This window comes from Heteronotia binoei, chromosome 11, assembly GCF_032191835.1.
Source record: "Heteronotia binoei isolate CCM8104 ecotype False Entrance Well chromosome 11, APGP_CSIRO_Hbin_v1, whole genome shotgun sequence".
In the NCBI taxonomy this organism is placed as follows: Eukaryota; Metazoa; Chordata; class Lepidosauria; order Squamata; family Gekkonidae; genus Heteronotia; species Heteronotia binoei.
Genome location: NC_083233.1, coordinates 11,280,775 through 11,302,071, shown reverse-complemented (window position 1 = coordinate 11,302,071; position 21,297 = coordinate 11,280,775). Strand labels below are relative to the sequence as shown.

At 46.5% G+C, this 21,297-nt stretch overlaps 1 protein-coding gene across 2 annotated transcripts in view; it reads right to left on the bottom strand.

The window, feature by feature from the left end:
- The window catches only part of DCX (doublecortin), a 182,439-nt gene that overhangs the window by 17,274 nt on the left and 143,868 nt on the right, over nt 1-21,297 (bottom strand). Inside the window, exon 4 of one of the 2 annotated variants that reach the window (XM_060249729.1) lies at nt 11,232-11,369. In XM_060249729.1, the coding sequence (XP_060105712.1) occupies nt 11,232-11,369 (138 nt within the window). The remainder of the gene's footprint in view (nt 1-11,231; nt 11,370-21,297) is intronic. The other variant, XM_060249730.1, reaches the window with a different exon arrangement.

Here is a 21,297-nt window from a genome sequence, read left to right as displayed (position 1 = left end):
CCCATCTGCTCCCATTGCCTTTACATTTAAAACTCACATTTAATAAAAGAAAAAATGTGGTGGTGATTTTTGAGTTAAGACTTACTATTTAGATGGTTTTGTGTGCCTTCAGTGTATGGCTGCTCAGGAACCTAGGATGCAATCAATCTACAAACAGATACCACTGTGCACAGGTGCAAAAAAACAGGCAGTGCAATGGATGCAATGTTTGTCTTTTAAGGATGCATTCAGCTGCACATGTACAAAGAGGGATTGGCTTGCCGGAAACAACCACAAGCTATTCCTTGCTAAGACTTAGCCATGAACCTGGGGGATATCATACCTTCTCTTTGGTAAACTATAAGATATTGTCAAGTTTATTTTTATTTCTAAAGTTATCACCAAAGCACAACCTGGCCCTGTAGCATGACCAGCTACTGCACAGCTGCAAAGCTGTTTGCCATGGTGCTGAAGATGAATTTTGAGGAAAACCATTCAGGTGTTCTAATCAGGAGCTCCTGCCCTGTGTAGTCAAGAGTTTCTGATTAAGAGAAGCTTCCCTGGTTATTGTGTGTGTGTGTATGTCAAAGTTTTAAACAAGCCTACTCAGAACCAGGCCAAATTTTGTGCAGGAAAAATTATCTTTGTTCCATTGCATGTGCTATAACATGATGTATGAATGGCAGTACACTGCAATCCACATGTCATCTCTGCCTGGTTAGGGAAGGAGATTCTCAGTCCAATAAGATTTTAAAGTACCATTGCACAATGCTAAAAAAAAAAAAAAAAGCACAATTAAAGGACTGGCAAGTCAGTGGGATATCTGGTAAGACGGATGTGTTTCATAATAGATGTTCACATAAAGGTTGGAAGTCGGCAGAAACAATTAGGAAATGGGATCTTCATTCCTTGCTTTATTATTAGGTCGAGCAGTCGAGGTGCATGTAATAAAATTTATCTGCTGCCTTCTTGGGAGGAGGGGATGATTTCAAGATTTAAGGAGCTCTCAGTTGGCTTCATTTGTCCTCAACATCATTGTCACATGGCCCAATATAACCAGCTAGATAGCATAACAGCATCATCAAATTTACGATGTGACTCCTGATCAGCTGGCGTGACTCTAGGGAGGAGAAAAAAACCCTTGTCTCCAGGGCAAACAAAACAAAAAAAAAAACCTCCAGCAGATGAAAAAACGAAAAACAAAGCAGACAAAGAGGAATATTGGGATGATTTGGTGGGGGCAACTGTAAATAAACCTGATGATCATTCAGCATAGTCAAAGGTCTATATGACAGGGCAGAATGGGAAACTCTTCCAATTCTCTGTGGGGATTACTATTAGTAAAAATAGCTCTATATCCAGACTCTACATCCTGGCACCCATGGACAGTGACTAAAGTGTAGGATTGATATGGGGATGGGGATCTGGGTTCAAATTCCCATTTACAGGTGAAGTTCCTGATATTGTGATCTTGGGCCAGTCACGGTCTGTCCGCCTAACCTGTATTTCAGAGTTAGTGAGGATGAAGGGGGGGGGGGGAGGATGAATGCTCCCCCCCCCCGACTTTTTGGAGGAAGGGTGAGACAAAAACGTAATAAATTGCTCCATGTCACAGAAAAGAAGTCAGTAATAAGTCAGGAGAGCCAGTTTGGTGTAGTGGTTAAGTGTGCGCACTGTTATCTGGGAGAACCGGGTTTGATTCCCCACTCCTCCACTTGCACTTGCTAGCATGGCCTTGGGTCAGCCATAGCCCTGGCAGAGGTTGTCCTTGAAAGGGCAGCTCCTGGGAGAGCCCTCTCCAGCCCCACCCACCTCACCGGGTGTCTGTTGTGGGGGAGGAAGGGAAAGGAGATTGTGAGCCGCTCTGAGACTCTTCGGAGTGGAGGGTGGGATATAAATCCAATATCTTCATCTACCTCACAGGGTGTCTGTTGTGGGGGAGGAAGGGAAAGGAGATTGTGAGCCGCTCTGAGACTCTTCGGAGTGGAGGGCGGGATAAAAATCCAATATCTTCATTGTCTGTTGTGGGGGGGGAGGTAAAGGAGATTGTGAGCTGCTCTGAGACTCTTCGGAGTGGAGGGCGGGATATAAATCCAATATCTTCATCTACCTCACAGGGTGTCTGTTGTGGGGGAGGAAGGTAAAGGAGATTGTGAGCCGCTTTGAGACTCTTCGGAGTGGAGGGCGGGATATAAATCCAATATCTTCATCTACCTCACAGGGTGTCTGTTGTGGGGGAGGAAGGTAAAGGAGATTGTGAGCCCCTCTGAGACTCTTCGGAGTGGAGGGCGGGATATAAATCCAATATCTTCATCTACCTCACAGGGTGTCTGTTGTGGGGGAGGAAGGGAAAGGAGATTGTGAGCCGCTCTGAGACTCTTCGGAGTGGAGGGCGGGATATAAATCCAATATCTTCATCTACCTCACAGGGTGTCTGTTGTGGGGGAGGAAGGTAAAGGAGATTGTGAGCCGCTTTGAGACTCTTCGGAGTGGAGGGCGGGATATAAATCCAATATCTTCATCTACCTCACAGGGTGTCTGTTGTGGGGGAGGAAGGGAAAGGAGATTGTGAGCCGCTCTGAGACTCTTCGGAGTGGAGGGCGGGATATAAATCCAATATCTTCACCTACCTCACAGGGTGTCTGTTGTGGGGGAGGAAGGGAAAGGAGATTGTGAGCCGCTCTGAGACTCTTCGGAGTGGAGGGCGGGATAGAAATCCAATGTCTTCATCTACCTCACAGGGTGTCTGTTGTGGGGGAGGAAGGGAAAGGAGATTGTGAGCTGCTCTGAGACTCTTCGGAGTGGAGGGCAGGATATAAATCCAATGTCTTCATCTACCTCACAGGGTGTCTGTTGTGGGGGAGGAAGGGAAAGGAGATTGTGAGCCGCTCTGAGACTCTTTGGAGTGGAGGGTGGGATATAAATCCAATATCTTCAACTACCTCACAGGGTGTCTGTTGTGGGGGAGGAAGGGAAAGGAGATTGTGAGCCGCTCTGAGACTCTTCGGAGTGGAGGGCGGGATATAAATCCAATATCTTCACCTACCTCACAGGGTGTCTGTTGTGGGGGAGGAAGGGAAAGGAGATTGTGAGCCGCTCTGAGACTCTTCGGAGTGGAGGGTGGGATATAAATCCAATATCTTCATCTACCTCACAGGGTGTCTGTTGTGGGGGAGGAAGGGAAAGGAGATTGTGAGCCGCTCTGAGACTCTTCGGAGTGGAGGGCGGGATATAAATCCAATATCTTCACCTACCTCACAGGGTGTCTGTTGTGGGGGAGGAAGGGAAAGGAGATTGTGAGCCGCTCTGAGACTCTTCGGAGTGGAGGGTGGGATATAAATCCAATATCTTCATCTACCTCACAGGGTGTCTGTTGTGGGGGAGGAAGGGAAAGGAGATTGTGAGCCGCTCTGAGACTCTTCGGAGTGGAGGGCGGGATATAAATCCAATATCTTCACCTACCTCACAGGGTGTCTGTTGTGGGGGAGGAAGGGAAAGGAGATTGTGAGCCGCTCTGAGACTCTTCGGAGTGGAGGGTGGGATATAAATCCAATATCTTCACCTACCTCACAGGGTGTCTGTTGTGGGGGAGGAAGGGAAAGGAGATTGTGAGCCGCTCTGAGACTCTTCGGAGTGGAGGGCGGGATAGAAATCCAATATCTTCACCTACCTCACAGGGTGTCTGTTGTGGGGGAGGAAGGGAAAGGAGATTGTGAGCCGCTCTGAGACTCTTCGGAGTGGAGGGTGGGATATAAATCCAATATCTTCACCTACCTCACAGGGTGTCTGTTGTGGGGGAGGAAGGGAAAGGAGATTGTGAGCCGCTCTGAGACTCTTCGGAGTGGAGGGCGGGATATAAATCCAATATCTTCATCTACCTCACAGGGTGTCTGTTGTGGGGGAGGAAGGGAAAGGAGATTGTGAGCCGCTCTGAGACTCTTCGGAGTGGAGGGCGGGATATAAATCCAATATCTTCTTCTTCTTCTTCTTCTAATAGCATTCTAACTGTGCTACCTTTTGACACATCCCTTTTTAAGAATAACCTTTAGGAATCATTCTGAGGTGGGTCTTCTGCAAGATCTTGCAGCTGAGGGCTTCCAGCTCTGGGTTGGGGAATACCTGGAGATTTGGGGGGGGTGGAGTCAGGGGAAGGCGGGATTTGGAGAGGGGAGGGACTTCAATGAGGTCCAATGCCATTCAGCCCACCTTCTCGAGCAGCCATTTCCTCCAGGTGTTGCCTGGAGATCAGTTGTAATCCCAGGGGATCTCCAACCACCACCTGGAGGCTGGGAGCCCTATGCAAACTGGAGAAAATGCTTTTGTTTTCTGCTGGCCTGGAGGAAAAGAAAGAAATGGGAGTGCCCATCAGACTCTCACTGGCTGGATCACAGCTTCTCAGTCGGGCACAGCCTGCTAGACGCTATAAGTAGAGAAGGTCATGTTTTAATTTAAAATCAATGTCTTCTGGATCTACCACTGCTATCTGCAAAGGGCATGCAAATGTTAATCGTTCTTTTCTCCTGAAAACAACACAGACCACCCCCCCCCCCTCCTCATATCACCCACCAAAAGACTGATTCAGACAGACAGCAGAGGTGGCAGCGGCCATTCGATACGAATGCACAGAGCTGAGTTCGGCTATGAGGGCAGTTCGCTGTCCTTCCAAAATTCTAATGAAATGAAGAGAGCTGTCTAAGTGCAGAGCCAGGATTTCATTTCTTGACTCTCTGAATCCTGCCCAGATATTATTTATGCATTCAAGGCCTTGCCTGGACAGACAGAGGTTTTAACAGAAAAAAACAACCAGCCCCTTCTAGGAGGCCAACGAGGTAACTGAACCTCAGGTATGACCAGGAAACAGAACAGCAGATTCATTTGCAGCTGCATTACTTTTTTGCTTGTCCGTTCCTTATCCATCAACTGCTTAGCTGCTCTGATCATAGTTCTAATCTAAAGGATGCCAAAATATTATCAATGTATTCTAGGGGCCCTGATGCCAGATGTCTGCAGGGGGATCAATATTAATCCACCAGAACTAATGAAGAAAAAGTCCAAAACAGTTCAACATTGATATTTTACCAGGAGGGGGGCCTATTTTAAGGGGAAAATATCTCCATGCATGCCCTGTAATCTCTAGCATAGCCTTTTGGTGGCCCTTTTTTACCAATGGAAAAGGAGGATCCAACCCTATGGGTTTAAGAGGACTGATTCCCATTTACTTCAGCCCTAGTTGTCTATGCTTCATCTTATCTGGCTAATGGATCAGCCTGCTTACAGTGCCGTAGATCCAAGCACTCTCATTTGGCTGCTGGATGGAAGAAGGAGGTCTTTGTTATGAGAGGTATAAATAAGAAACAAAGCACACGGCTAACATGGAGCAAGGGACTAGAATGTAAATGACGAGAAACACAAAGGGGAAAAATATTTCACTGAGAATCATTGATGGAATGCTCCTGCAATCTGTCAGTAAGGCTCCCTGCAGAGACATTGTTGGAAGTGATTGAGGGAGAGCATGTTCACATACACATAGAATCAAGGTAAGTTTATTGGGACTGAGCCATTCCTTGCCTCTCCGCCTCCACTTTGGAACACTTTCTTTCTTTCTTTCTTTCTTTCTTTCTTTCTTTCTTTCTTTCTTTCTTTCTTTCTTTCTTTCTTTCTTTCTTTCTTTCTTTCTTTCTTTCTTTCTCCTCAAGTGACCCCAGCCTGTATGGTATTATGCTGCATAGCCAATCAGATTTGGCTATCTACTGACATCACAAAGTGCAAACAGAGCCTATTTCGAGTAGGGGCCATTATTCCTGTATTGGTCACATTAATGGTAATGCTATAAATCATGGGTCATTCAGCTTCCCTTTGCAACCTTTCTGTTACCTCTGAGGCCGATGCTTTAGTCTTTGCAAACCTTTTTGACAGTCAGAACAGACATGAGTGAGCAAGATGGGCTGATCTGGCAAAGGGCAACTTCAAAAGTTGAATAAACCCCCTTTGCTACAGAACATTTGCCATCACAAAGGAGCAACACAGATCCCTACAACAATGAGATGCCAGTATCCACGTGCTTCCACTTCCATTTCTGCAGAATCTTGAGATGAAAAATGAGTCTAATTAAAAGATGCTATTATGGTTAATTTTTGGAGGGCAAGGAAAAGGAAAGCTCTGATTATACTGGGATGTGAATTCAGATTGACGCGTGAAATAATAGCAGAATGATGAGCCCATTATGATGCAAGCAAAGTGGGAATAATCACACGGCTTGGAGACAGCCTCCTGCCACCTCCTTTTAAATATTTCACTAGCACTGAGCACCTGTGGTATTAAACAGAACATTCCCCCCTTTTCTATGCATGTTTCCTGGTTCAGGAGAGCCTCAGCAGATGCTTTGGGCTCTTTACTAAAAAGATGGAATGCCTAACTCTTTAAAAACTCAACGAAATATTAGTGGGAATTCTGGGGAGAAAAGGGAACCATTGCAGGGAACCAATAACTGAAACAGAAACATGACCAATGCAGGAATTTATGATGGGGGGACTTTCTCTGAACTTGAATCTCAGTGGCTCGACAATTGTGAGCAGCATCTGAGGATGCTCAAAAATAAGCTCAGTCTTTTTATTTGTTCGTAACCTTAATAGATTGAAGAGTTGTAATGCTGGGAAAACTACAAGCCCAATCTGGAAGTTACCAATCCTTTGTAGATGCCAAGTTTTCCTTGACCAGGGCCAAAGCCTTTTTGGTCCTGCCCCTGACTTTGTGGAACTCTCTGCTGAATAACATCTGTGCCCTGCGGGACCTGATGGAATTCCACAGGGCCTGTAAAGCAGAGATGTTCTGCCAGGTGTTCGGTTGAGGACAGCCACGGATCCCTGGCCTAATAAAACGTGACACATCGGTCGTTTTCGCACTCACCTTAATCAGCAGCGACGACCCTCTTCACCGCGCAGGATCTGCGCGGATTTCGCACTAATTGCCGCGGAGCACCCAGAAGAGCCGGAAAGTCCCGGCGCTTTTGCGACGCAAACGGAAACTGGTTTTTGGCGGTTTCCGTTTGCGCCGCAAAAGCGCCGGGACTTTCCGGCTCTCCTGGGTGCTCCGCGGCAATTAGTGCGAAATCCGCGCAGATCCTGCGCGGTGAAGAGGGGCGTCGCTGCTGATTAAGGTGAGTGTGAAAACGACCATCTAGAACCTGGAAAGCATCCAGACAACCGCATCCGCTGGCAACCACAAGAGCAGTGGAGCTGGCTTGAAAGTCTCCTCGCTGTTTCCAGCCCTCCCTTTTCTTCTCCAGCAATGAGCCATGAACAAACTGGGCCTTCAAGTTTCCAGCAAATGCCAACAGCATACGGTGCGAACTGGCTAGCAACTGTGTTGTCACAAAGGCAGTCATCCAGTATTGCAATACTTTTAAAAACATCTCTGCTTGTTAAAGAATAAGGCTAACGAGGAACATGTAAGTGGGTAAATATACAATATGCACGGCACTTTTAAAAAGTGGACCGCCCTCCAGAAGCGGAATGGAGGGACAAGCCTTCTCGGTGACCCTGCATTCGATTTGCCACAAGACAAAATCATAGGGGGAAAATCAATGGTGATTTTGTCTTTAAAGATTACTCTGGCTTTACCTATGTTCATGAGAAATTTTAATTTTAGGCACCGGCATGGTTTCAGCAAATATTCACCCTTGTTGGTAGCGACAGGGTTTGAATGGCAGGAATACTGAACGAATCCATTCGCGGACACGGTCTGCCTGTTCATCATCCAAACGAGAATGCTGCCAGACCCAGGAAATGCGTGCCAAGATACAGATGTTTTCCACTGATAAAACGGTGTTTGATTCCAGCCTAAATTCCCCCTTTCATCTGATTTAGGCAAAAGATGGCTGGGTCAGAAAACAGAACAGCTGGCTATAACATGCCGCCAAAGTCATAAGCAACGGCTAAAGGTTTTATTACGCAGTTTCATCACAATAAAACATGTAAGTTTTGTATAAACTTGGGGCCAGATAATGTATTATTAATCATGTTTTTGTTCAGCGCCATTTCCCCCTTCCCATGTGTCTCCTTTAATCTGTTCCAGCCAAGATCTTACTTAGCATATTTGCAATAAGTGTTAAATAAAACTAGCAAAATGTCTGCTGCCACAAGGGATGGTTGATAAGGCTGTGGGCGGGGTTGTAAATTGCAAGAGCTCTGACAGACGCTATTTATTCCTCGACAGACTAAGACACAAGACTTTCGCTTTCCTCTGTGGAATCCCCGTTGATGAGGGCTAGGCAAAGGGTTGTTGTTAGCTACAGTATGTGTGGATTAGGAGAACAAGGTATACTTACTTGAGTTCCTTGGACTTTAATTTATTTACTTACTTGACTTCAATTATATTCCACTTTCCTCCACAATGGGGAACTAAAGTGGCTTACATTATTTTCCTCTCCTCCATTTTAGCCTCACAACAACCCTGTGAGGTAGCTTTGGGGGAGAAGGTATGTGACTGGCCCAAGGTCCCATGACAGACAGGAGATTTGAATCTGAGTCTCCCAGATGAAGAAGAAGAAAAGAGACTGGATTTATACCCTGCCCTTCAGTCAGAGTCTCAGACCCGCTTACAGTCTCCTTTCCCTTCCTCCCCCACACAACAGACATCCTGTGAGGTAAGTGGGGCTGAGAGAGCTCTGACAGAAACTGCTCTTGAGAGAAACAGCTCTGAGATAACTTGTGACTAACCAAAGGCCACATCAGTGGGTGCATGGGGAGGTGAAGTGGGGAACCAAACCCGTTTCTCCCAGATTAGAGTCCACTCACTTAACCACTAAACCAAACTGTCTCTCCTGGTTTGGAACTCTAGCCCCTACATCACACTGACTCCTTCCACAGTGGTAGAAGATGAGGGTTGGCTGAAAAAAATAAATAACTTGTATCCTCAAGCAAGAGCTGGTACGATGTAGTGATCACAGGGTTGTACTGTACTATGGTTGGGGAGAGCCAGCTTTAAATCTCCCCACACAATGAAACTTACTGGGTGACCTTCAGCTGGTCTGTGGCGCTCAGCCTAACAGGGTTGTTTTGAGGAGAAAATGGAGGACTCAGGAGACCTCTGAAGGAAAGATAGGACCAAAAGGTAATAACGTTCTTTCCTTTCCTCTCTCACATGAAGCCACCATATACTGAATACTTTTATTATACACTTGGTCTATCAAGATCAGTACTGTCTACTCAGACTGGCAGCAGCTCTCCAGGGTCTCAGGCAGAGTTCTTTGACTTCACCTCCTGCCTAGTCCCTTTTAACGGGAAATGGCAGGGACTGAACCTTTGCACCCCTTCTGCGTGCAAAGCAGAGGATCTTCCACTAAGTCACAGCCCTCCCCTCTTCTCCTCCGGGAGAAACTGTTCCTTTGAGTAGGGGAAGGTGAAGGCAGCACGAAAATGTCAGAATGTCCCCAAATCCATCTAACTTTGCATTGTGTTTTTAAAATTGCCCAACCAGTTGCCATTAGGAAGTCCACAAAAAGGGCAGCACTGCCCTCTCCAGAGGCACTCAGAGCCGATTACCTTTGAGTTTGAGCTGCTTTCTTTAAATATTAGCCACACTCCCCCCCCCCCCCCAAAAAAAAATTATTCATCTCTTATGGGAGATGAGTTTGCCTTCCAGGCAATTGTGACTAAAAATAATTCAGAATTTGGCAGTTTCCGGTCACCTGGCAGGGTCTTCTTGTAAGCGTTTGTGTAGATGAAATGGCTAAAAGAAGGGCCATTTGCTCTAGTAACCAATGAATGAAGGAGCCATGCAAGGGGAACCAACAGTGACGATCCTTGCCATGCCATGATAGCCTCCCTGGAACCAGAAGATGTTCACATGAGAAGAAGTCCTGCTGTTTGTTCCATGCATATCCCGTCATGGAATTCCAGGGAGTGTACATGAGGGAGTTCCCTTCCAGGCACCAACCACAAACCAGACCTGCTGATTAAGGTCCAGCAAAGCGTCATCTGTCTTCCAATCAGGACCTGGGGCTCTCATGTATCTTTTTTATCCTTAAGCTTCTGGAGTTGCCTCAAAAGAGGCAGCCCTGAAAAGTGAATCCCACACGGCCCATGGCGATTTAAAAAAATAAATAAATCCTAAAGGTGTTTGCAACATTTTGTCCCTTTTTGCAATGTCTTGTATGCAACACCTACAATGGCACCTCTCTGTAATGCTCTGAAATTTCCTACATTATACTGTGTCCTTAACTTCCTAAAAGTTCCCTAATGATACTAGTTCAACCCGAAGGGGTAGGGACGGGGTAGGGACGGTGGCTCAGTGGTAGAGCATCTGCTTGGTAAGCAGAAGGTCCCAGGTTCAATCCCCGGCATCTCCAAAAAAGGGTCCAGGCAAAATGGTGTGAAAAACCTCAGCTTGAGACCCTGGAGAGCCGCTGCCAGTCTGAGAAGACAATACTGACTTTGATGGACCAAAGGTCTGATTCAGTAGAAGGCAGCTTCATATGTTCATATATGAAGAACAAGATGGCTTCATTATATTCAGTAGCATGACAGAATGATGGGGTGGCTCTGAGTTAAAAGGGCATCCTTTATTCTAAATAAAGCAACCAGTTTATTAAAAAAAAGCTTAATGGTTTCTCTGTGGTTCAAAAGCAGATTGGTTTCCGTTATACTACTAGCTTCTCGGTTGCAAGATGGGCTCAGATCTATTCTCTTTCTTAGAGCTCCCTAAATAGACCTAATCAGAACGACGTTCAGGCATTTGCCACTTAGGCAGATACCTTCCACTCTAAGAACACAGACTTCTCTCTGTCTAAATCACCTCACTCAATCTCTCTAAGGTTGCCAAACTCCATACGAGGCCTGGAGATCTCTTGGAATTACAACTGATCCCCAAACAACAGAGATCAGTTCCCTGGAGAAAAATGGCTGCTTTGGAGGGTGGAATCGTTGGCAGTACACCCCTCTGAGGTCCCTCCCCTCCCCAGGCTCCAGTTCCTAAATCTCCAGATATTTCCCAACCCAGAGTTGGCAACCCTTTCTCTTCCTCTCCCTTCTTTCGCAAACCATCTGAACAAATCTAGTCAATTTCACCCCCTTGGATACAGCTACCATAGAAGCCCTTATTTTAAACCACAGCAAACACACGTACAAAACCCCACATAAAATCACAGAATTAAAACACATGCAATGTACTTCCAAAAATCGTGCCCGTGTGTGAATGAGGCTTGACAGCCTTGATGAAAAATTCAACATCTGCTGCGTAAAATGGCCACTCACCATCTTGAAGGTTACCTGAATCAGCGGGGGATTTGCTCCGGCGCACAGGGGCTGGGCTCTTGGCCGAACTCTTCTGAGGTGTTGGGGATGACTTGCTGCCTGGAGTAGTCGCGGGGGTCCCTTTCATTACTCGGCACTCTGTGGAAAGCAAAGCAAACCACAGGGAACAATGGCTCCATATTAATGCTAAGAAAACTGCCTTCAGTTTTATGAGATGTAATATAAAAACAATCCCACTTCATCAAGGTATATTATGGACTAATGTCACACAGGTATGAAATCTGGAGTCTGTAAGGACCCCCAGTGTTAGTTCTTATGTGGTCTCACAGACCCCTGAAACCTTATTATTTTCCCCTTCAGCTCATATTGATACCATAGACTTTTATTGGCATTGATATAAGGGTACAGTATACTTTAAAAACCAACAATAACACTGTGGGATAAAATAAAACTTTAAAAAAAATCAGCAAAAGTTAAATGACATAAAATAGCTGTGAGCTATGCATGAGTAAAAGCCTCCCTGATTTGGATCGCAACCTGTAAAAAGCAAGCAACGTGAGTAATAACAAAACTGTGTTTCCCGTGGAGTAAAAAGCGAACCTTGGCATTGACAGAGAGGCCTTGATGGTTGAAGAGCAGAGCATCTAGGTATCTTGCTCGTGGACTGCTATAGAAAGGGCAGTCCAGAAGAACATGAGAGACCATTTCAGCTCATATTCTTTTGGGACTACCACCACCACAACCACACTGCTGAAGTCTTAACGCCTCCTTACTCATCATCGCAATCCCTACTGTCTTGTTAAATTTACATTTTTAGATCCTTAAATTTACATTTTTAGACTCCAGCATCTTGTGTTTCATTTTGCCTTCAATTCGTTTCCAAGACAATGTAGCTAATCCAAAGGTCTTTCAGTACAACATCTGAATGTACACAGAACAGAAGATGGAGGCTGAAACACTTCTCAGCAACTGCCATTGCGATCCTCAGCAGAGATATGCCCTTCACTCCATTGAAGTCTTAGAAAAGGTGTGTGGCGGTTATGAAGACTGAGGAAGATAAAGCTGTGAGATAGGGAAATATGTGGAGATTTTGGAGGTGGAGACTGAGGAGGGCAGGGCTTGGGGAGGGAAGGGAAGGGACTTCAATGGGCAAAATACCATAAAACCCACCCACCTAGGCAGCCATTTTCTCCAGGTGAACTGATCTCCGTCATTTAGGGATCTGTTGTTTTTGTTTTAATAATTCTTTTGTTAATGATTTTTTTTTTAAAAAACCCTATCTACATATTCAAAACTTATCATTGACCAAAGATATAAAAACATTTTGCATACAGAGGTCTATTACAGATAACACATTTTATGAAAATAAGGATTAGAGTGGAAAATATTTTCAGCAGACAGATATTCAACAGTAGGAGACCACGATGTAATAATATTATAATCTGGGGATCTTTTGTGATCCCAGGAGATCTCCAGCTACCATCTGGAGGTTAGCAACCCTAAATCTGAGGGAGCTCAGCAGGGTAAAATGCCATAGAATCCATCTCCCAAGCAGCCATTTTCTTCAGGGGAATTGATCTTGGTCATCGGGAGGTCAAGTGTAATGGCAGGAGATCTCTAGGTGCTGTGTGGAGGCTGGCAGCCCTACTGTGAAGCAACTAGGCCCTATGCTCAAAGTTTTGGTATGTTTAAGATTCTGTTGTCTTAAATTCCATCAGTGTAGGGTTGCCAGTTCCAAGATCCCACTGGGTTTTCCTCATTTTGGGGGGATTTGATCTGCTGCTAGCCAGCTGGCTGTTGGGGGAAACCACCTCCAAACAGGGACATTGCACTTCCGAGTGACATCACTGTGTTTGGGATGTCAAACATAGAACTTTTTCACACAGCCTATGTATTCCGGTATGGAAGCTGGTCAGTTACTGAACAGTAACGGGTTTCTGCTGGCATTTCAGACAGACCCGACTCAGTAACTGGCTGCTACCGGAATACTGTCACCTTTTCACACAGTCCCATGGCTGTCCCGATAGTGAGGCATGCCTGAGTCGTTACTAACAAAGAGCAGCTTCTTCCAGTTTTCAACCCCTCCTTCCGGGTTGAAATCGGTATGGGGCGCTGTGTGAAATTTCCAGTATCTAATCCGGGAGCAGTTTTCATGCCCTTTTTTGCCCGCCGGCGCACGATCTCCGGCTTTTTTTTTTTTTAACATCTGGCTAAGATCGCTATAGCACTATAGTGCTATAGCGACGTATCACAACAGCATCACCATAGGGATGCCTGGGTTCCATTAAGATGTCAGAGATAGCCGCCGCTGAAACTTGGTAACTTATCTCAATGGAGCCTAGCCATCTCTATGGTGGTGCTGTTGTGATACGTCACTATAGCGCTATAGCAATCTTTGCCCGATGTTCCCCCCCAAAAAAAATAAGCCGGAGATCGCGCACCGGCAGGTGAAAACGGCTGGCGCTAGTGGAAGCGAGATAAAAGCGGAACAGTGTGAAATGGCTTGCTTCAATCACGGAACCCTACCGGGGGAAACAACATGTGTCTGAAAACTCCCATCCCTCTCTCGGATTACTGCAAGGTGGCACAATACCGACTCCCTTCTGGTTTCCACCGGTAAGTGTGAAAAGGCCCATAATGTTCCACCCCCCTGGAATGTCCCCTAAATCCCCTTGTCATGATGGCAAGGGGACCTGGCAGCCTTACATCAGGGTCCTTTATGGATGCCCTTCTAAAATGAGCCCTTCCTCACACTAGCTTCCCTTCAGATTTGAATCACCAACTGCCCACATTAAGGTGACACCACTTTATATGATGGTTGGCAGCCTGTAAACCACACATCTCCCACAAGTCTTTTCTTCAGACACTTCTATAATAATACTGGGTGTATTTATGAGTTCAATTTAAGCCCCCCACTTTACTAAATGTTCAGCTGGACAGACAAGACATGGGTGAAGGCAAAATAACTGATTTTATTTTATGGGTGAGGGAACCCCAGGTATTCAACAGATTAAGTTAGATTCCGGTGGATAGCTGTGTTGGCCTGAACAGCAAAACAAAGTTTGAGTCCAATGGCACCTTTAAGACCAGCACAGTTTTATTCTAGTTATAAGCTTTTGCGTTCATGCAAACAAAAGCTTATACCTTGAATAAAACTGTGTTGGTGTCACTGGACTAAAACGTTGTTTAACAGATCGAGTGTTACGAATGGAACGTTTTAGCTTAAATCGGTAAAACAACCCTCAATCGTGACATGTGGTTGCAACCTTTCTCCGAAAAACATATAATGCTTTGTAACTGGGACAATCTACAGCAAACACTGAGGCAAGTTTTCTTCTCTCCTGTTCCCCAGAACATTTACCTTGGGTTAGGAGGTTTACCCAACCTGATTACAAAAATGTAGTTTCTTTCAAAGGTGTAGGTTTCCCCTTTCACCTCACAGTCTGTGGTTCTCAGAAACTGCCCAGTGATATTTGGTACTGAAGCTTTTACCAAGGTGCTTATTTATAACCTAACAATAAGCTTTTCTCCCTAAGCCTCCCTGAATCCTACCTAAAAGCCAAATAAAAAAAAATCCTGGCTAATCTGATGCTCTTACCCAGTGCCACAAATCCCTGTCTAAGGAGAAAAAAATTTCCTCACAGTTTTCAAACAGTTCCTGGCTCCCCCACTCCCATCCAGTGGAATTTCATGAGCTCTGATTCATTTAGCTGGCCTTTTGTCTTGCACTAGTTTGGTGGCCATTCAGCAGAAATTATGTCAGTGGTTGCCTAGCTCAGTCTTGCTTGAGGTCCACCTTGAATTGCTATTCCTGTATGGGCTAAGGCCCTGACGTTTCTGAGAACCAGAGTTTTGATGATGAACCTAAAAATCTTGTGGACTAGCTATGCTGGATATGCTTAGATCTGTTTTTTTTAACCTTCACAGTCTTGTCTTTTAATATTTTTGCAGTTTAATAAATCAATTATATTTTATAACCTTGTATGGATTCTTGTCTCCTGTAACCCTCAAAGCCTAAATCCAGGAGTCTTGGACTAGACCACCTCCTGTGTAATATCCTAGTTTTGGAAGCGCACACTGCAAGCCCACCTTGCAGGGCTGACTTTCTTGTTAATTCCCTGAGAGGCCCAGAGGCTTGTCTTTTCATTCTGGTGATGCTGGGAAATAGTCAAGAAAAGACTGATGGCAGATGCCTTTTAGACTAGAGTGAGAATTAGTCTCTCTCTAATGTTTTGTAACTTGTTTTGCTTTGTTTACTTTGAACAAGGGTCTTCTCATCCCAGGCATGGGGTGAGAGGAAACCTTGACAGTCATTATCCAGCCAGAACAATATGCGTTCAAAAATAGTAGAAGTGCTTTGAAGTGGAACAAAATGTTCTCTAAGATTCAAGAGATGTTGGAAGCCTTCTGATCTGACAGTCTTGTACCTTTGGTTTCTGTCTTCTAGATAGGGGGAGTTGGGAGGGGTCAGAGCTGACAGTAACTCAGTAGCTCAGCCTTAGAAAATTTATGTGTGAACAATGTTATCCTGACTAGAGAAGCCGTGATCTTCACAAGACGCATGTTTGGCAGGTGAACTTGCCACTTTTGACTGCTGAAATCAATCATGAGCCAAGCCTTGGATCTCTCTGCTAGCCACTGCCTAGCAGAACAGCTGTCAAAAAACTGCAGCTCTTTGGTGGAGGTGAATTCAGTGGTGAATTTCCATTTTCTTCCACCTTGCAGGCACTTTTACATCTCTCTCTCCCAGGGTCATATATGATTAGGTCAAGATTAAATTATGTGGAAAGGAGAAAACTACAACTCCGATAAAAAAGGTAGTCCCCTGTGCAAGCATCAGTCGTTTCCGACTCTGGGGTGACGTCGCTTTCACAGCGTTTTCATGGCAGGCTTTTTACAGGGTGATTTGCCATTGCCTTCCCCAGTCATCTACACTTTCCCCCCAGCAGGCTGGGTACTCATTTGACCGACCTCAGAAGGATGGAAGGCTGAGCCAACCTTGAGCTGTCTACCTGAGCCCAGCTTCTGCCGGGATCGAACTCAGATCGTGAGCAGAGAGCTCTGACCGCAGTACTACAGCTTTACCACACTGCATCACGGGGCTTGGTACTACAACTCCAATAAGGCTATGTAAAAATGCCATTGTAGGAAATAACTGTTTATTAGCATTGAGTTAAACAAATACCAAATGGTAGGGGGAAAACACATTTATAATCACTGGCTGATTGACTTGATTTTCTCTCTGTTTCTTTATGCTATTGGCAGCTGGGTGGTATAGTTAGGCCTGTGGAGGACAGGGGAAACTAGGACTTCCACTGGGTGGTGTGAAGATATTCATGCATCAGACACTTCCTATTGTGCTGTAGTATATTACATTTTTTAAATACCTGAAAAGGAACCCAATTAACAGTCTTCACCTGCTCATGAATTGTTCAGTGAAAAACTGGCTCACTGCTCACAAGAGCAGAACACGGTTGCCAGCTCCAGGTTGGGAAATAACGGAGATTTGGGGGGTGGAGCCTGAGGAGGGAGGGGAGGGGCTTCAGTGGGTTATAATGCCACAGAGTCCACCTTCCAAAGTGGCCTTTTTCTCCAGGTGAACTGATCTCTGTTGGTTTGGAGATCAGTTGTAATCCCAGGAGATCTCCAGTCACCACTTGGAGGCTGGCAACGCTAGAACAGAACATGAGCCAAACCAATTGGTGTTTGACGATCCCTAATTCCAACTGAAAATTTTCTACTAAAAGTTTCTACTTTTGTCCCGTCACTGACCATCTTGGTGGCTCCAGGAGGGTTTTCTGAGTCTATCCAGTGTATTGCACAGGCCTTTTGACCAGCATAAATGAATAAGTTATGAAAATGGTAAGGATGCAGAATAATGTATGCAAAACCGAAGGCATTTTGTAAATCTGCTCTATTTGCCTAATTTATGCAGGGCAGGGGACATTTTTAGCATGGAATATTCAAAGCTTTGGCCTTAAGCTGCAGACAATACCAGATGCAGAAGGTTAAAGACAGCAACAGAATTACTTGAGCCTGCCTGGAGACCCGGTAGGACAGCCATCTGCAGTGGAGACGGCTGCTGTCCCTGCCAAACAATGCTGCCTCCCCAAGGTGCACACGCATCCAAAAATATAAAAGAGAAAGAAAATCCTGTCTCCTGGGCTTGCTGCCCATTTGGAATACTCTGTGGAAATTTCTTCTTCCATTCACGCTGTTTCAGGCAATCCGAAAACCATTAGCTTTTGTTATTGAATTAATCTTCCGGATTTTTGCCAGGTGCAAATTGGATCTGCAGATTTTTATTTCAAGCTGTTTCTGTAGCCTCACACTGGGTTTTCTTGTAAACTGTACTTACTTTTCAGAGTTCACTTGGGTGTCAATAAATTACTTACGCATTATTTGTATGTAGGTGTGTTATATATACAAGGGAGGGGCTATAAAACTTGCAGGGGGGAATCCCCCCCCATAGCTGAGCCAGCACGTTCCGGGCCCAGGGCCAGCCCTAGACTATATGGCACCCCAGGCAAAGCTAACTTCTGGCGCCCCCCCCCCCACTGATAACATCACCGAGTCATGTGATAGGTGCCCAATTCGGCGACCCCAAAAGACAGGCGCCCTAGGTAATTGCCTAGTCTGCCTAGTGCAAGGCCAGCTCTGCCAGGGCCTAGCACTCACCTTGGGCCGTTGCCACACCAGTGTCTGGGAGCTGCTCCAAGCCCCAAGCAGCTCCCAATCTGTGCTGCAGTGTGGGGTGGTGGTTAAGGCCCAAGCAGTTACTGGTGTCTGCAACCTTGGCTGTACCTTGAGTGGATCCCAGCATGTACTGCGGTGGCAGCCAAGCGCCAAACAGCTCCTTGTGCCTGCTGCTGAAGTGGCTAAGCCCCAAGCGGTTCTAGGGTTGCCAAGTCCAATCCCAGAAATATCTGGGGACTTTGGGGGTGGAGCCAGGAGACACTGGGGTGGAGCTAGGGGGAGGGGGGGAAACGGCGCCTGGGAGCGTGGCGAACCGCCCCGTCTCGGAGCGGGCGACGCCGCTGCGCGGCTGCTGCCTCTTCTCTGCTCACCGTGGCTGCTCCTCCGAGATGGGCTCAGGCTGAGCCCATCTCGGAGGAGCAGCCACGGCGAGCGGAGAAGAGGCGGCAGAGCCCATCTCGGAGGAGCAGCTGCCGGGAGGGGGGGGGGGGGCGGCAGCGGCGCGGCAGCCTCGCCCGCTCCGCCTCTGGGGTGGAATCGGAGGGGGGGGGTGGAGGCAGGCCGGGGGCGTGGCGAGCCGCGAGTCCGGGTCCTAGAAGGGCCCGAATTCACGGCTCGCCATGCTCTTGGCCTGCCTCCGCCCTCCCCTTCTCTGGTTTTGCCTGCGCTGTTGCCGCCTCTTGGCTGCTCCTCCAAGATGGGCTCAGCCTGGGCCCATCTCGGAGGAGCAGCTGCGGTGGGCAGGGAGGAGGCGGCAGCTGCGTGGCGCGGCAGCCTTGGCCGTTCCGGCATGCGGCGGCTCGCCATGCTCCCTGGTGCCATTTCCCCCTCCCCCCGCTTCCGTTTTTTGGGGAAGCGGGGGAAGAGGGTGGAAATCCTGGGGTTCCCCGCCAGGGCGGGAGGGTTGGGAAGCCTAAGCGGTTCCCATGTGTCCACTGCTGCCATAGCCAGATCCCAAGCAACTCCTGACATCCACTAGCACTCCAGGGTTCCTCTGCAGCTAGTGCCGGGCTCCAACGGAGCTCCCAGCCTCCACAGATTTAGAGTGTGTTGTCTGTGCATGCAAAGACAGTGCTTTTTCTCATTTTTATTTTACTCTGGGGAAAATGTAATCATTTCAGATTTTCTGGGGGAGTCTCCCAAGTGTGCAGAAAGATCTGTTTAGCCTCCACATGGCCCCAATCTGTGGGTTTAGATATCTGCAGATCAAAGCCACGGGTGGCTAACAGTAGACAGATAATCACTGAACATACAGATGCTGCACGACCTGTGCATTACATACAAATCCATGCACACAATAGAACTAAATCTACAAAAACCGACAGCAAAGCGTAGAAATGAAAGAGGAAACATTTGTCCATCTGTGATAAGAATGAGTAGTAAGAAGCTGTCTCATGGTACGTAACATGTAACACACAGTCGAATAAAATTAAATGTCAGGAAATAAGAGTATTTATATGCAGAAGTGCAACATTATTACATAGCCAAGTCACAGTTCACCAACGAGGGCTGAGCTGACAGCAAAGTAATTTTACACCTCAAGTGGCACGGCAGAGATTGGCCATAAAGCTCCCCGCATTTCCCTATAATTAGGAAGAAAGGAAATAAAACAGCCGCTCATCTGAGATGCCACAATTGGAAAAAAGGTGACATATCAGAATTAGGTGGTGGGGGGGAGGGAGTTCTGACACCCATAATGACAATTTTTAAGAAATGAGGATGCAGCAGGACTTGCTTTAGGAGCCCGAAGACATGGCCAAGAGCACGAGATTTAAAGGAGACGGGATCACCTTTTTCTGAAAGAGCTCAGAGGCAAAGAAGCAGGAAGTGGCCAGACAGATGCGAGATGGGCGTAAGGGAAGAGAACATTTCATTTCATTACTATAGTAATAAAAATACATTTATTACAAGAAAGAAAGGCAAATACTGCAATCCTCAATATATAGCCATTGAAACTCAGTCCAGTAATAAAATACTCAGTTCATATTAATCATGTCGATTCCAGTAGATTTGATGCATGTGGTCATGTTCCAATGGCATCAAACCCCGTGAAAAGATGTGTGTGCGACAGTCAAGGGTGGAATTCTAGCAGGAGCTCCTTTGCATATTAGGCCACACCCCCGATGTGGCCGATCCTCCAAGAGCTTAAGAGCCCTGTAAGCTCTTGGAGGATTGGCTACATCAGGGGTGTGTGGCCTAATATGCAAAGAAGCTCCCGCTAGAATTCCACCCCTGGCAACAGGAATTCCACTTCCTGTTTCATAAATTTCCCTAGGCATGGAATTTCCTCAATGGCTATATATTGAGAATTGTAGTATTCGCCTGTCTTTCTTGTAATAAATGTATGTTTATTATTACAATAATGTGGGTCATAGGAACCCTTTGGGTTTATGTTATTAACCTCCAAGTGGGGCCTGGAGATCTCCCAGAATTACAGGAGACTAGGGTTGCCAAGTCCAATTAAAGAAAAATCTGGGGACTTTGGGGGCGGAGCCAGGAGACTTTGGGAGTGGAGCCAGGAGACATTGGGAGTGGAGCCAGGAACAAGGATGTGACAAGCATAATTGAACTCCAAGGGAGTTCTGGCCATCACATTTAAAGGGACAGCACACCTTTTTAAATGCCTTTCTTCCATAGGAAATAATTAAGGATAGGGGCACCATCTTTTGGGGCTCATAGAATTGGACCCTCTGGTCCAATATTTTTGAAACTTGGAGGGTATTTTGGGGAGAGGCACTAGCTGCTATACTAAAAATCTGGTGCCTCTACCTCAAAAAATAGCCCCCCCCAGAGCCCCCAATACCCATGGATCAATTCCCTATTATTCTCTATGGGAATCGTTCTCCATAGGGAATAATAGAGTGCCTAGTAGACATTCCCCCCCCCATGCTTTCTAAAGGGGGGGCTCCATACCAGGGAATCCCCCTCCCTGCCCCCTCCTTCTCTCTCTCACACACACACACACACACACACAAATACTTACCGTACTTGGTCTTCTTCCAGCAGAATTTGCTCGCTGTGAAAACGAAAGCAAGCTGCACAGGAAAAGAAAGGGAGGGGCCGTTCCTGTTTCCTGTGCAGCCTTAAAGGGACACATTTTAAAAACGGATCCCAAGCTGTAAAACAACATGATGCCTACAGGTATGTTCTCTCTCCCCCCCGCCCCCAGATTTTTTAAGAGCAGGGCAGGAGGCTGAAAATTCGGGGGTCCCCCGCCAGGGTGGGAGGGTTGGGAAGCCTACAGGAGACCTCCAGAGAGCCAAGATCAGTTCCCCTGGAGAAAATGGCTGCATTGAAAGGTAGGCACTATGGCACCATGCCCTGCTGAGATCCCTCCCCTCCCCAGACCCTGCCCTCCCCAGGCTCTGCC